The sequence below is a fragment of the Bufo bufo genome, chromosome 6 (assembly GCF_905171765.1).
Source record: "Bufo bufo chromosome 6, aBufBuf1.1, whole genome shotgun sequence".
Classification (NCBI taxonomy): domain Eukaryota; kingdom Metazoa; phylum Chordata; class Amphibia; order Anura; family Bufonidae; genus Bufo; species Bufo bufo.
This window is the reverse complement of record NC_053394.1, coordinates 72221888-72237059: the sequence shown is the minus strand read 5'-3', so window position 1 is coordinate 72237059 and position 15172 is coordinate 72221888. Positions and strand designations below refer to the sequence as shown.

At 45.6% G+C, this 15172-nt stretch overlaps 1 protein-coding gene across 2 annotated transcripts in view; it reads left to right on the top strand.

The window, feature by feature from the left end:
* PCGF6 (polycomb group ring finger 6) overlaps window positions 1-15172 on the top strand; it is a 38184-nt gene that overhangs the window by 12371 nt on the left and 10641 nt on the right. For both annotated transcript variants that reach the window (XR_005779674.1, XM_040436346.1), the window contains exons 7-9: window positions 6168-6195; window positions 10394-10492; window positions 12607-12693. Coding sequence is in view for 1 of the 2 variants with exons in the window: in XM_040436346.1 (XP_040292280.1) it covers window positions 6168-6195; window positions 10394-10492; window positions 12607-12693 (214 nt within the window). In the remaining variant the exon portion in view is untranslated. The remainder of the gene's footprint in view (window positions 1-6167; window positions 6196-10393; window positions 10493-12606; window positions 12694-15172) is intronic.

Genomic DNA, 15172 nt, shown 5'->3' with positions numbered 1-15172 from the left:
GAGCATGCTGGGAGTTGTAGTTTTGCAACAGCTGGAGGGCCGCAGGTTGGGCATTCCTGTCTTAGTGGCATGTCAAAAGTTTTAATCGGTTGAGGTTAGGGCTGGGCAATTTTACCCAAAAAATAAAATCTTTGTGTCCCCCCCCCCCCCCCCCCCCAAACATATGGAGGATTTTCAATTTGAATCTCAATTTTCTCATTTTTGTTAATTAAACTGAATAAAATGCCAACACTATATTGACTGGTAGTGCAGGAGTTAATTTGCCACGGCGGGCCAAATCGAATTGACAACTCCGTAAAAAAAAAAAACTGAATCTTCAGGTGCCTCAAAGGCGAATAAATCAAATGAATTTGATTTATGGCCCAGCCCTAGTAGGGGTCCAGATGCTGGGACCCCCACTGATGCTAAAATGAAGGGGCAGAAGTCCTTGGCTAATGCTGTTCCTCTTCAGTTCTTCTCAACCCTCCTTGGAGAGACGGGGTTAGCGGTGTACTTTCACTGCCTCCCAGAGGAGCGCCGATCACAACAACCAAAGGGGTACCATGCTCAGCGGAGCGCTTCTGCCCCTAATTTCAGCAATCGGTGAGGTTCCCAGCATCCTGCTCAAACTTCTGACATCTCACTAAATGAGGGTTTGTGGTATTTAGTTTTATTTTTTTTCTTCTAGGAATCACCCATGGGCTGTGATTAAACCCATTACTCTACCTCTGCTGCCAGTCATTTCTGTCTTTTAATCACATACCAGGTTTCTAACAACCTCATCATGACCACTAGGGGGCAGGTGACACCAGCTTTAGTTATGTGGGTGTGTAATCTCCTAAGGGATCATCTGTTTTCATAGACCTTTGGTGTTGCATCATGTTTTTAAAAATCCTTCCCCAATACGTAGAGCGATCCATGAAATGCATGCGGTGGGCCGTATCTCATCCCTTTACCTAGTCTCTGAGCCAGGTTCAGTATTACAGTAGGGAATTGCTTTAAGAAGAATTCCTTAATGTGATTTTAGTATAAGAAGATCCCCTCTTCAAGCAAAGGTAATATGCAGAGCTCTTCATGTGGCCCTTCTTCTTGTCATACATCCATAATTGATGTATAATATCCTTTTTTCTCCCATCATGCCGTATGGTCAGAGCCTGAGTTTTCTCCGTAGACGTTAAAGGACCCTGAAAGATCATATACAGCTTCTCATTGCAGGGGTGTGAAAAAAAAAACTACTTGTCGAAGGACTAAAGCGGGGGCTCGATCTACTTGTCCTGATACAAAAAATAATTTTAATTTAAAACCATATTTCAATGCACCGCCACGCTTCCTTATGCAGGGAGGTGGCTGGCTTGCGTTCCAGTCTTTGTGGTGTGAAATGACTCTAAGTTTAGTCCTCGTTCACACCAGATGATTCTGTCCAGAATGCACTACATCGCGGCCGGCTCACTATGTTGTGGTGCAGGAGGGGGTGCGACAATCCATTGAAGTGAATTGCACCATAGCCACAGCCGCAGGCGATCGGATGCACGGAATCGCAAGGCACAATTATGCCTAAGGTCCGGTCAAAATGCTGCTTGCAGCATTTTGTTTGGACATGACCTCAGGCATAATGTGCCTTGCGATCCTGTGCAGCCGATCGCATTGCAGCCGTTGGGCATGGTTATGGTGCCAATCACTTAAACAGACCACTACGCCCCCTCCTGCCCCACAATATAGTTAGCCGGCCGCAATGCGGTGCAGTGCATTCTGGACAGAATTGGGCTGGAACGCATGGTTATAACAGAAAATAAGACTATTAGCTTTTTCAGATCTGATGGTAATAAGACTATTAGCTTTTTCAGATCCGGTGATATATTCTAAGCTCGAGGCGTTCCCATGGTGATGGGGATGCACCTCTGACAGGGCGCTGCCATCCGCGGCACCTGAGGGGTTAATTGCGCGGACGGCAGCTCCCTGTCAGAGGTTGGGTGCCAGGAATGTTTCTACAATGTTTGCATTGGTGGGCAGTGTGCCCTCCTGCTCTCCTGCCCCCCCCCCCCCCCCCCCCCCCCATCATTGGTGGCAGAGGCAGTTCCGATCGGTTACCATGGCAGCCAGGATGCTACAGAAGTCCTGTCTGCCATGGTCAGTTACTCAGCAGCATTATACTTGCATGCGCTGTGGCCGCCCGACGCTCCTTCTTGTAACTCATAGGTCTGTGCGTCGCATTGCTACTTGCCCGCAGCAGGGCTAAGCTACTGAACAAATTACCTGCCCGGCGCCCGGAACTGCATGTCCCGGGCGTCGGGCGATATGATTTCCACACCCCTGTATTGTTTCTTGCACATAAATCCATATAATATTCTATATGGAAGAAATTACGGATGAAGAAAAGAAAACGTTAAAGGGGTGGTGCCACGATGGAAATAGGGTATAAGTATCTGATAAGTGGGGGGACCGACCACAGATCGCAAAGCAGGTGACTCGGTATGAATGGAGCGCTGACACTCCCTGGGACTGAGGAGATAGCCGAGCGCTCTACTGCTAGGACCCCCACCAGTCAGATTCTTTTATAAATGATAATATTTCATCTTGGCACAATCCCTTTAAGAATACTTTAATATGGACTTGTGTGCTGATAAAACACCATTGGATTTGGTAGTGGCACCAAGTGTTGATGGATTGAAGAAGGGATTAGATATCTTCTGTGTAAAACACAATATGCAGGGTTATATAGTGTTAATCCAGGGATCTGTCCTGTTGCAGCAGGGGTCAGGAAGGGATCATTTCTGTTTTATGGTAATACTGGATCTCTGCAGCCTCTCCTGACATGTCTAATTCAGTAAATGCTTGTGTTTCCCATGAAATAACAATTTTGCACCATATTTTTTTCTAACGTTGTGATGTCCCTCTGTTATTCCTCCTAGAAACATATGCATGAATTGACAGATGGGGGTGTGCCATTGTTCAATCAGTGGTGCTAGTGTCAGAAAGGGTAGGGGCGCACCTCTTTGACAAGGTATCGCCCAGTTTTCAATGTATTCATACATTTCTAAGAGGAATATCAGGAAGAACGGCACAAGGTAGAGTTCTAGAATAAGATGCTCCAGAATGGTTATTTCATGAAGAATGCATAGACACATGACCAGCAGCGAAGCTTCCCTTTGAGGATAGTGGGATGTGGAATCCATTAGGCGTGTTTTAGCATGGAATCCACACTCAATTCTGACTGCAAAAGCCTGTGTGAACATACCTCTTGACTAAAGGCTCACAATCAGGATTGCGTGCAGATTTTCTTCTCGGATTTGCGTGCTGAAAATCCGCACCATAGGTTATGTACATTGTATTCTATGAGAATTTGAAATTCTCATGCACATGATGCCGATTTTTTTCCACACATCGTTGAATTTATTTTTTCTGTACGGATTTTCTCCATTAGCTAACTTCAATGGGGACAGGAAAATCCGCACAGATTTCCCTGCCAAAACCTGCGGATTTCAGTGCGGATTGTCCACACACAAATCCTGAACGTGTGCATTTATCCCTAGGGTAAATGCACACATTCAGAATTTATGTGCGGATAATCCGCAGGTGTTGGCAGGGAAATCCGTGCGGTCAATCCGCATCAATTGGTGCGGATTTGCATGCATGACTTACGGTGCGAATTTTCCGTGCGCATTTATCACTAGCACTACCTGCACACCTTGCGTATTTGTATGCAGAAAACCCGCATAAAAAAACTGCACATAAATCCACCCTGTTTATTACTGCTTTTGGTGCAGTTTTTCTGTTTATTTGAACAACCCCATTAAAGTCTATGGGGAAAACCCCTCTACAGAAGGTGCGGCATCGCACATATAATTGACGTGCTGAAGATTTTAAAATCCGCACATAAAAAAATGCTCAAAGTGAGCATGAAATTTTGGCAGATTTCCTTCACTTCGCCGGTAATGAAAATTTTCTGCACAAAAATCTGCGTGGAAAAATGCACATAATCTGCATCGTGCACAGTTACCCCTAGACCAACGGCACACGTTGTGGAATACGTGTGGGTTTTCCGCACAGATTCCCGTGCAGTACCAGCAGAGTGTATGAGATCACACAAATCTTATGTGCGGAAATTGACCTGCCGTGCAGCATGTCAACTATGTTTGCAGTTTTAGCTGCTGATTTCACCCTTCTCAGTGCAAGAGTGAGATCTTGGCAAATCCACACCAAAAATCTCTGTTAAACATTGTGTATTTTGGTACGGATATGCTGCAGAAACGCACAGGAATTCATGCACATCTTATGTGGCTTCCCTAGCACGCGTGTGCAGGTAGCCTTAGAGCTGCAGCATGCAGAAATTTCTCTGCAGTCTATTTAAAGGGGTTATCCCATGACTAATGTAAAAAAAAATGGATATCCGACATGATATAGTACACAATAATCTCTTTCTAACAAAGCTAGAACCAGCCCTGTACCTCACATGGGTCCAGAGATCTCCCCATTAATTGCTCCAATTGTTCTGCTAGATTTATATCAAGCTGGCAGCTCCAGGGGAGTGTCTTTTCTGCTGCAGCTGAGGGGGCGTGTCTCAGCTCTCCCTATCTCTGCTCAGGAGGCATGTCCATGCTCTCCCTATCTCTGCTCAGGAGGCGTGTCCATGCTCTCCCTATCTCGGCTCAGGAGGCGTGTCCATGCTCTCCCTATCTCGGCTCAGGAGGCGTGTCCATGCTCTCCCTATCTCGGCTCAGGAGGCGTGTCCATGCTCTCCCTATCTCGGCTCAGGAGGCGTGTCCATGCTCTCCCTATCTCGGCTCAGGAGGCGTGTCCATGCTCTCCCTATCTCGGCTCAGGAGGCGTGTCCATGCTCTCCCTATCTCGGCTCAGGAGGCGTGTCCATGCTCTCCCTATCTCGGCTCAGGAGGCGTGTCCATGCTCTCCCTATCTCGGCTCAGGAGGCGTGTCCATGCTCTCCCTATCTCGGCTCAGGAGGCGTGTCCATGCTCTCCCTATCTCGGCTCAGGAGGCGTGTCCATGCTCTCCCTATCTCGGCTCAGGAGGCGTGTCCATGCTCTCCCTATCTCGGCTCAGGAGGCGTGTCCATGCTCTCCCTATCTCGGCTCAGGAGGCGTGTCCATGCTCTCCCTATCTCGGCTCAGGAGGCGTGTCCATGCTCTCCCTATCTCGGCTCAGGAGGCGTGTCCATGCTCTCCCTATCTCGGCTCAGGAGGCGTGTCCATGCTCTCCCTATCTCGGCTCAGGAGGCGTGTCCATGCTCTCCCTATCTCGGCTCAGGAGGCGTGTCCATGCTCTCCCTATCTCGGCTCAGGAGGCGTGTCCATGCTCTCCCTATCTCGGCTCAGGAGGCGTGTCCATGCTCTCCCTATCTCGGCTCAGGAGGCGTGTCCATGCTCTCCCTATCTCGGCTCAGGAGGCAGTTGAAGGATGAAACTGAGCATGTGCGGCCTTCTCAGTCAGCAGGACAAAGAAGTAGGAAAAAACAAACAGCAGGTGGCGCTATACAGATACATTTTATTGAATAACTCAGTGGCTATGCTAAAAAAATTTATTACAAGCAATTACAAAAGTATTCAGATCCAGGAGCTGGTTTGAAAATTGTAGAATATTTTTCGTGGGACAACCCCTTCAAGCCGTTTATCCCCAGAATACCAACTATCTGTTTGATCCATTTAGTCCACCTGCAGGGCAGAAATTCGAGTAATAATATGGTGCAGTAATTGGGAAGTGCTCACAATACAGCATGTCCATGTGGTGTGTGGGTATTAATCTAATATTACGTATATTGCGCGCTGTGTGGTGCGGACGCTATTATATAGTTTCCTATGAGGTATATTGGTATATTTGTTGGGTGGTTTAGCCTCACGGCAGACCTTAGGCTAGATGCAATTACTCTTATGTATTGGGACTGATGTTAAGAACTCCCTGGGATCTAATTGCACTCCCCCGACGTGGATCTTGTGACACTGCCGCGTTTTGCCTTCTGAAGAGAGGCTGGAAGTGCTTCATTTCCACGTGACTTCTGCATTATTGATGGCAATGAAATGCTTCTGGAAATGCATTAGAACCTCAAATGAAAAGACATGTCATTATAGGGAGAGGTTTTCACATCAACGTCAAGTTTAAAATCTTTCCACTGTCTGTCTGGGGAATTCAGTGATTGCGTTGAGGCTTTATTTAATGGGCTTGATGTTTTCTTTTAGGGCTGATGAAGGCACAGGAAGCTTTAAGGTAAATGTCTTACCATTAATCACAAGTCTCGTATTTGCTTCTTTATCTGGTGTTATCCATATTGCATTGCTTTATTTTTGCTGGGCAGGTGTAAGCTGGCCCTACACTTAAAGGGAACCCGTCACAATGAAAATGCAATATAATCTGCAGGCAGCATGTTATAGAGCAGGAGGAGCTGAGCAGATTAATATATAGTTTTATGGGAAAAGGTTCAGTAAATGTGTATTTCCTTCATTTAAATTCCTGCTCATTCTGGACTTTGAAGTCCAGGAGGCGGTCCTATCAGTGATTGACAGCCTGTCCTCTATGACTGTGTATACAGAGAGCTGTCAATCATTGATAGGACCGCCTCCTGGACTTCAAAGTCCAGAATGAGCAGGAATTTAAATGAAGGAAATACACATTTACTGAACCTTTTCCCATAAAACTATATATTATAGTTTTATGGGAAAAGGTTCAGTAAATGTGTATTTCCTTCATTTAAATTCCTGCTCATTCTGGACTTTGAAGTCCAGGAGGCGGTCCTATCAATGATTGACAGCTCTCTGTATACACAGTCATAGAGGACAGGCTGTCAATCACTGATAGGACCGCCTTCTGGACTTCAAAGCCCAGAATGAGCAGGACTTTAAATGAAGGAAATACAAGTTATACTGAAAATTTTCCTACAAAACTAAATTCAGGGATGCTCAACCTGCGGCCCTCCAGCTGTTGTAAAACTACAACTCCCATCATGATTGGCTGTAGGTTTGGTGATAGCTGTAGGTTTTCCAGGCATTCTGGGAGTTGTAATTTTGCAACAGTTGGAGGGCCGCAGGTTGGGCATCCCTGCTATATATCAATCTGCTCAGCTCCTCCTGCTCTATAACCTGCAGCTCAGACTCCATGTTCAACCTGATAGGTTCCCTTTAAAGGGGTTGTCTCTTGGAGAAAGCTACCCTTCCCAAACTGCCCATTTGTTCATGCTCAGAGGAATTTCCCTCTGTTCCAGTGAATCTGTCCTCTTTACAGGCAGTGATCTCCTCCACAGTATGGGGGGGGGGGGGGGGGGAGTGATCGCTAATGCCATCGCTTGTCCCATCTTGACTTGTTTGCCGGCAGCAGATCATGGTTACACAGCAGGATCTGCGGTCAGTAAACCATAATTTCTGTGTGTGCACAAACAATTCAATTACCCCATGAACGAGCGTTTCGTTCATTCATCAGGTAATCAGCGATACTTTTACACCGTCAGATACGAATGCCAGTTGGCGATTATCTTTGGGATTCTCGATTCATGTAAAGGGCCCTTTAGCAATATAGACAACAATCAGACCTAGAAATGAATGGGCCATTGTGCTCTCTGCAGTGTCCTGTTAGGATATATTCTGCTTTTTGTAGAGATCTACATTAGGCCCCATGTACACGACCATATACGCTTTGCGGTCTGCAACTAAGAGATGCTGTTTGTGTTCCATCCGCATTTATTGTGGACCCACTGACTTCAATGGGTCCATGATCTGCATTTTGCAGACAAGTATAGGACATGTTCTATATTTTTGCAGAACAGGAATGCAGGAAGCACACGGATCATCCATTCCACAAAAGAAAAAAAATGCAGACCACGGACTGAAAACTTTGAGAACAATGGGTCGGCATATAAAATGCGGACAGCACACAGATCGCATCCCTATTTTGCCAACCGATAAGTCACAGGTGGCAATTGATGCGGCTGCACTGCTTCACACCCATTTGTTTTTTTTGTTTTTTGTTTTTTTTATAAATTCTTTATTTATAAGTTTCAAGAATATGACAAGACTTGTAATATGTTAAATCACATATAGCAAAAAGCCATTTGTCTTTTTTCATATACTGAATAATAGAGTAACAGTATAAGGCAGAGTTCTAAAAAAAAAAAGGGGATCCATTTATGTTAAGAGAAATTCAAGCACTTATTAGAGTGACGTGTCTTATTAGTCCTCTCTCTAATAGATGCCCTGGGCATTACTGGTCCCTCACTCAATCCCTTACTAGCAGCGCAGGATACCCCTTACTAGCTGTTTTTCTTTAATAAGTGCCCTGTCCGGGTCAGGTCTGCTCTCTGTGGAATACCCTTGAAGCTGCAGTTTGTTCTTTGTTCCTCGTCTGCAGCGCTCAAGAAGGTGACAAAAGAGCTCAAGTGAGCTGGTGCTGAATTCTGCCGCCCCGCTGTCTCTGCTAGAGTTCTGGCACTAACCAAACGCTGCAGTGACTGCATAAATAATTAATATCCAGATTATTCACACTGCAAAGCTCAGAAATTTTCCAGAACATTGCGAGAGGAGCGGATCCCATTCTCATAGATGGTAATGACGCAGCATTAAAGTGACGAGCTAAGCTGTGTCTTTGGAAAGCACGTATCTGGCAGATGCACCGTCATTTATCATCCTCTGTCTAAATGGGCGGATGATGACCTTTTGCTTTTAGTTTTACTCCTCCGAGCGGAGACCACAACAGCTGTCGTCTTGGAACAGTGGGACCGCCACGGATGGCTAGAACAGGGTACCCCAGTTACCCAACCACACAACAAAGAAGAGTTACTTGTGGATTTCCTATACTTGTTTTAGTTGGATCGACCTTCTCCGCTCTCTTATTTAAAGGGGTTGACTAGTTTAGATTACTAGCTGCATATGTGCAGCTGATAATAAGCATTATTAAACCATTGGCACCAAAAGTTTAATAAGACTAATTCATATTTACGTGTAGATCCGCTGACCTGACTTTTTGGCACCACTATTCTGGCGCAAGGGCCCTAATAAACCTTCCCTAGTGTTTCAAAGGGTTTCTCTCCCTTCAGCAAATGGTATTTATTATGTTCAGAAAGTTAATACAAGGCACTTACTAATGTATTGTGATTGTCCACTGCTCGTTTCCATGGTTACGACCTCCCTGCAATCCATCAGTGGTGGTCGTGCTTGCACACTTTAGGAAAAAGCACCAGCCTATGTGAGCTCCGACTGTCCTGGCCACCAGAGAGGCTGACGCTTTTTCCTATAGTGTATAAGCACGGCCACCGCTACTGGATCGCAGGGTAGTCATAACCATGCAAACGAGCAGAGTATAATGTGATCGAAAATTTAATCAAGCCAGCAAAGAAAGCAATATGGATGATAATAATACATTAGTAAGTGGTCCTCTACGTGATAAATGCCACTTGCTGAAGTGAGACCACCCGTTTAAGTCTCTCCATAAGAGTTCACATAGTGCAGGAAAGTGTTAACGGGGTTGGCCCATATCGCACTTTGGTGGCATATCGCTAGGATATGCCATCAGTGTTGGATAGGTGCGAGTCCCACCTCTTGGACTAGTACCTATCTCTAGAACATGGCCCCAAAAGCGAAGAAGAGTGCACCGTGCTTTCCATTCACTTCTATGGGAGTTCGAAAAAGAACTGGAATTCCCATATAAGTGAATGGAGAGCGTACCGCGCAAGCACCGCTCCATCTGCCTCTTGAGAGTAGCGGAAATAACTGAGCCGGCTCTCCACTATTTTCAGCACTCCCATAGGAGTGACTGGAGGGTGGCTGCATTTGCAGGACCCGCACCTATCCGGTATTGGTGGCCCATCCTAGCGATATGCCACCAAAGTGCAAGATGGGCCAACCCCTTTAAATGATGGCTGTGAAGTCTGTGTGTACTGACTGCAGCAGTCTTAAAGGGTTCTCCTCAAGTTTTACTAAGTCAAGTAACTGCAGTAAAGGTTTATTAACATGGCAGTTCTCCCTCTGCTCCAGCGCCGGTGCTCCGGGGTTTCCCTGCTTTCTTTAGCAGATTTTCCCGCAAGGATATTGTGTTGTATGTCCGCATAACCCCTGCCGTCAGCACCCTTGTGCCATCCATGCCGGCCTCACCGCCCATGCCTGTGATAGAGGAGAGGACAGGACTAGGGGTGGCCCACAAAAATGCTGTTTGAGCGTTTCATGTACAGCGCTTCAATTACTTCTTCTGTCCTCTGAATTTTGCAAAAACCTACACCCCAGTGGCACAGACCCTGACACATTTTGATAGCAGCGCCCACTATCTGCATGTATCTGACGTGAACGATGCAGCCATTTAATAATAATCATTAATCTTGTACGTTTTACGTGCTTCCCGACTACACCTGTAACAGTTTCCCAATTCTGTGGCTTGTACACACCAGCACTGATATACTCGCCCCTCTCGTTTATTTCTCTATTAGCCTTTGGAGAAGAAATTTGTGCGCGTGTCTGGAGAAGCTACTATAGGACATGTGGAGAAATTCCTGAGACGGAAGATGGAGTTGAACACAGCCTGTCAGGTGAGTGAACCCGTGCCGGAGTCTGGAAGCTGACGACTCTTAGCGAAGCCGTCGTTTCGGGCATTAAGGTCGTCACCCAGCTTTTTAAGGAAGAAATTAATAAGCTACTTAGAAATGAAAGGGAGCCATATGCTCATTTGTGGCGATCAGGCCAAGAGTGACCACACAGATCGCAACTCTAGATGCCATAACCACGTGATGCCTCTCGCCCAGTCAGGCCAGAGGTTTGCTTCTTGAACTCTTATGGCTGCTGTATATTCTAAGGAGCAGGCTGGTGGCAGATTGCCTATATTTGTGTCCCAGGGGCTTTGGGTCAGCAGGAAGGATCAGCCAATTTGTGTCCTGCAGTAATGAATGTGAGAGAGAAATCCTCTTACCGCGTTTCCTCTGTGCCTTTCTCTTATAATTTATGATTATCACATGTAATTATCTCTTACAGATAATCTCTGCAAAAAACGGAATGTTTCAATCAGCTTGTCCAATAGCAAAAACCTACATTACATTCTCTGCCGCACCTTCACCTTTTTGAATGTTTTTTTATTTTTTTGTCTGCTGTCACCAAACTGTTGTATTTCCGTATATTCCCACAGGGTATTTGTGTACGTGGTATCTCTTATGTCTTGATATTATCACTATTTAGTTTAAAGTGACATAAATCCAGGGCACTGTACATATGAAAAGGGGATCACAAACATAATGTTAAACAAGTACATAAAACCGCGACTGGCACAGAGGGTGGAGGACCCTGCCCGCGAGGGCTAATCCACAAGGAAATTGGGAAGGAGCTGGAAATGGCTCAGATGGCTGTGTAGTGACAGTAGGGATATTGTAGACTGTAAGATGGGTTTTCAGGTTGCTTTTTGCTGTGCTTTAATGTTTCCTTAAAGGGGTTATCCAATATCATACAACAGCCCCCCATATGCCAGGCCCCTCATATACCATGTTATAAGGGAAAATAATACAATCTACAGAACACCGATCCCAAGCCCGAACTTCTGTGAAGAAGTTCGGGTACCAAACATGCGCAATTTTTCTCACGCGCGTGCAAAATGCATTACAATGTTTTGCACTCGCGCAGAAAAATCGCGCGTGTTCCCGCAACGCAATCGCACCTTTTCCCGCAACGCCCGTGTGAAAGAGGCCTTACTGAAGTTAAAGGAGTTGTCTCATCTAAGACAATGGGGGCATATCGCTAGGATATGCCCCCACTGTGTTATAGGTGTGGGTCCTACCGCTGGGACCCGCACCTATATTGGGAACAGAGCCCCGCAAAGTGGTGGCTGGAGGACTCCGATCCGGCCACCACCAAACGCTCTCTCCATAGAAGTGAATGGGAGCGTACAGCGCATGACCGGCCACCGCTCCATTTACTTCTATGGGCTAAAAAATAAATGGAGCGCGGCTACCCATGCTCCACCACTTTCAGGGCTCCGTTCTTGATAAAGGTGTGGGACCCGCACCTATAGGACAGTGGAGGCATATCCTAGAGATGAGACAACCCCTTTAATGCCACACCTAGAGCTGTGCCGTTTATGCTCTGAAATGGATGTAAATCTGCACAGATCCCTATTTTATAATGTTGCACGCTTGTTGCTGTGATAACAAACAAAAGCAGCAAACAGCGGCAGTGTAATGCCAGCGTCTGCACTGCCTCAGCCTTCACATCCCTTCTCACTGCAGCAGACGTTCAGGTTCGGCTTGAAGAAGATACTTTTTTTTTTATTGCAGAGGTGGCTGCCATCAGTTCTGCCTTCTCTGGTGATTATATCACATTTTACATTTGCAGTAATTTCTTTAAAGGTCTTGTAAGGATGTGCAGCTCCTCCGCTTTTCGCTCTGTATGATTAATTAAGAGTACCGTGCACAATGGCAGCGTGCCGTGATGAAATGTTTTAAACATGAGTTCCAGACTCTCTCAGTAGGTGTCTCATCTGCTGTATATAGGATTCGGTAGGTACTAAAACACTTCATCCTGCCACAGAGACCACAGCTCAGGATGTCCGGCAGAAGTAGAATTGTTCTTGATTTGCCAGGTGTTGGCGTTGATGCTAGTTTTTGTTGCCTTTTAACCATCTAAGTGTCTAATGCTTTTTTTTTTTTGGGATCATTGCCAGGTGGACATTATATGTGCAGATCACCTTCTGGAACATTACCAGACGTTAAGGGAAATCCTTGCTGAAATTGGGAAAAATGCTGTTCAGGTATAGTATAACTGCAGTAACTATATGTATTGGATATTAAGGGTTTATTTTACAAGTGCAAAGCAAATCTGCGGTCAAAATATGGTATTTTATTACGGCATAGGATCTGGCATATGCTGGACACCGCCGGCGACTGACGAATCCCATTCATGATAATGGGGTCCGCCTAGTTTCTGGCATAAATACCAGCCTTCTGCATGCAGCAGCATTTTGACCTTTTTCATATGTTCCAGAACCTCCTCCTCAGGCACTAATCTAGCCTAACCCAATTAGAGGGTTGAATAAACACCTAGGTATACCAAAGTCAACCTTTTTTATGTCTCAGTTGATGCAAAGGACTCTTTAAAACACTCTTTAAATGGCAGCAACCCAAGTCATCATAAAAAAATATTCCTTTCTGACCCCTGCCGGCAATCAGACAGATCCCTGGATCAACCATGATGGCACAAAAGTATGATTATCATCATCTCTCTGGGATGAGCCCTATGGATCCCCATATCTCAGCTAGGGAGGGGGTTATTGCAGTCGCCCTCGAATCCTCAGTGTTTGGATGGAGTAGGGCACCTTACTAATTTGTCATTTGGAACTTTTTGAATATCTTGCGAAAAAATAATACCGTTGGTTGAATTTTATTTTTTTCACGTTTTGCATACAGTGAAGAAAATGTCCATGTTCTGCTTTTGTTCCATTGACTGCCTTGTGAATAATGTCCGTCCACTGCAATGTGTGCGCAAACACATCTCCCTGCTCTCTGCAAATCGCGATGCTGGAGGGAGCTGCGGAGCAAGCAGTTAGTTACAGCTGACAGTTTTAGTACAGACGCGATCTTTGCTGGCTCATAGCTAATTGCATTGTGCCGCTAATTGTTGTTTTACTGCATAGATCTTCACTGTCTGCTGGGTCTTTCCTAATCTTAGGCCCCTTTCGCACGAGCGAGTTTTCCGCGCGGGTGCAATGCTTGACGTGAACGCATAGCACCCGCACTGAATCCTGACCCATTCATTTCAATGGGTCTGTGTACATGAGCATTGTTTTTTACGCATCAGTTCTGCGTTTCGTGAAAATCGCAGCATGTTCTATATTCTGCGTTTTTCACGCAGCCCTGGCCCCATAGAAGTGAATGGGGCTGCGTGAAAAATGCATTGCATCCGTTTTTCACTGATTGTTGCTAAGAGATGTTGTTTGTAAACCTTCAGTTTTTTTATCACGCGCGTGAAAAACGCATCAAAACGCATTGCACCCGCGTGGAAAAAACTGAATGCAATCGCAGACAAAACTGACTGAACTTGCTTGCAAAATAGTACGAGTTTTACTGAACGCATCCGGACCTAATCCGTCACGCTCGTGTGAAAGGGGCCTTAGCCGTTCTTAGTTTGCTGGAAAGAGGGAAATCCCTGCTCATAAATGATAAGTATGAAAATATATATTAGCTATGCTATATGTGGAGGAACACCTTGCAGAAAATATTGAAAAACATAGGGGCACATTTATTTAGACTGGCGTGTTAGATGCCGGTTTTAATAAAGGCCCTGTGCTGACGGTGGATCTGCCAAAGGTCTGAAGAGGTTTCGGTCTCTCCATAACTTTGGCGCTTCCAGCGACAGTTCTAAATGTAAGACCGCTTCTATGACCATTTTCTACATCTAAAAAAGGCTTGGAAAATGATGATTGAGATGGGCCGGCCCATGCCATGCCCACAATTGTAGACCTGGCATGAGCGGGGCAAAGTCGCAGATTGTGGTTTCGGAGATGCGCCTGATTCAGGCGTATTTCAGTATAGTAAATGACCCCCTTGGATCAAATTAGGCAGGCTCGTCTTCGCATCCCCTGCCTCTCACAGGTTCTCCTTCCTTAGACCAGTTTTGGTGAACGTTAACCCCTGGATACTGGGAACATCCCACACAACCTGCTATTTTGGAGATGCTTTGACCCAGTTCGGGACCCTTATGCTTGCCAATGTTTCCTGCTTCCAAGACATCAAATTCAAGATCTGACTGTTCAATTGCTGCCTGATATATCTGACCCCCTTGTCAGGTACCACTGCCACGAGATATTGTCATTCACTATATAACATGATTGTACGGACCTAATTATTGTAAAAAGAATTGCAGGAGTCTCTAATCAGCAAGTCTAGATAAGTAAATGTTGCCGCGCAATAGAGCAGCAAGCGCAGCATAAACGATTACTTCTTCTAATACTTTAGATTTTTCCAATCCGCAGTTATTATTCTTAACAAGCAGGATAAAAGAACTAATTTATGATACGCGCTGAGTGAAAACCGGGTACATTCATATGGTTTCTGAAGAACAATTGGAGAAGCGTTTGATAATGTACTAAAATAAAGGTCGTATTAGACCTGCAGATTAATCAGGCGGGAGGGAAGCGTTCCTTCCCGGCAATCGCCTGCTCACTAGCGGAGTAGACCACCGCTATTACATGCAGTGATCTCCTCCACAGTACGGGGAGCAGCGATCATTAA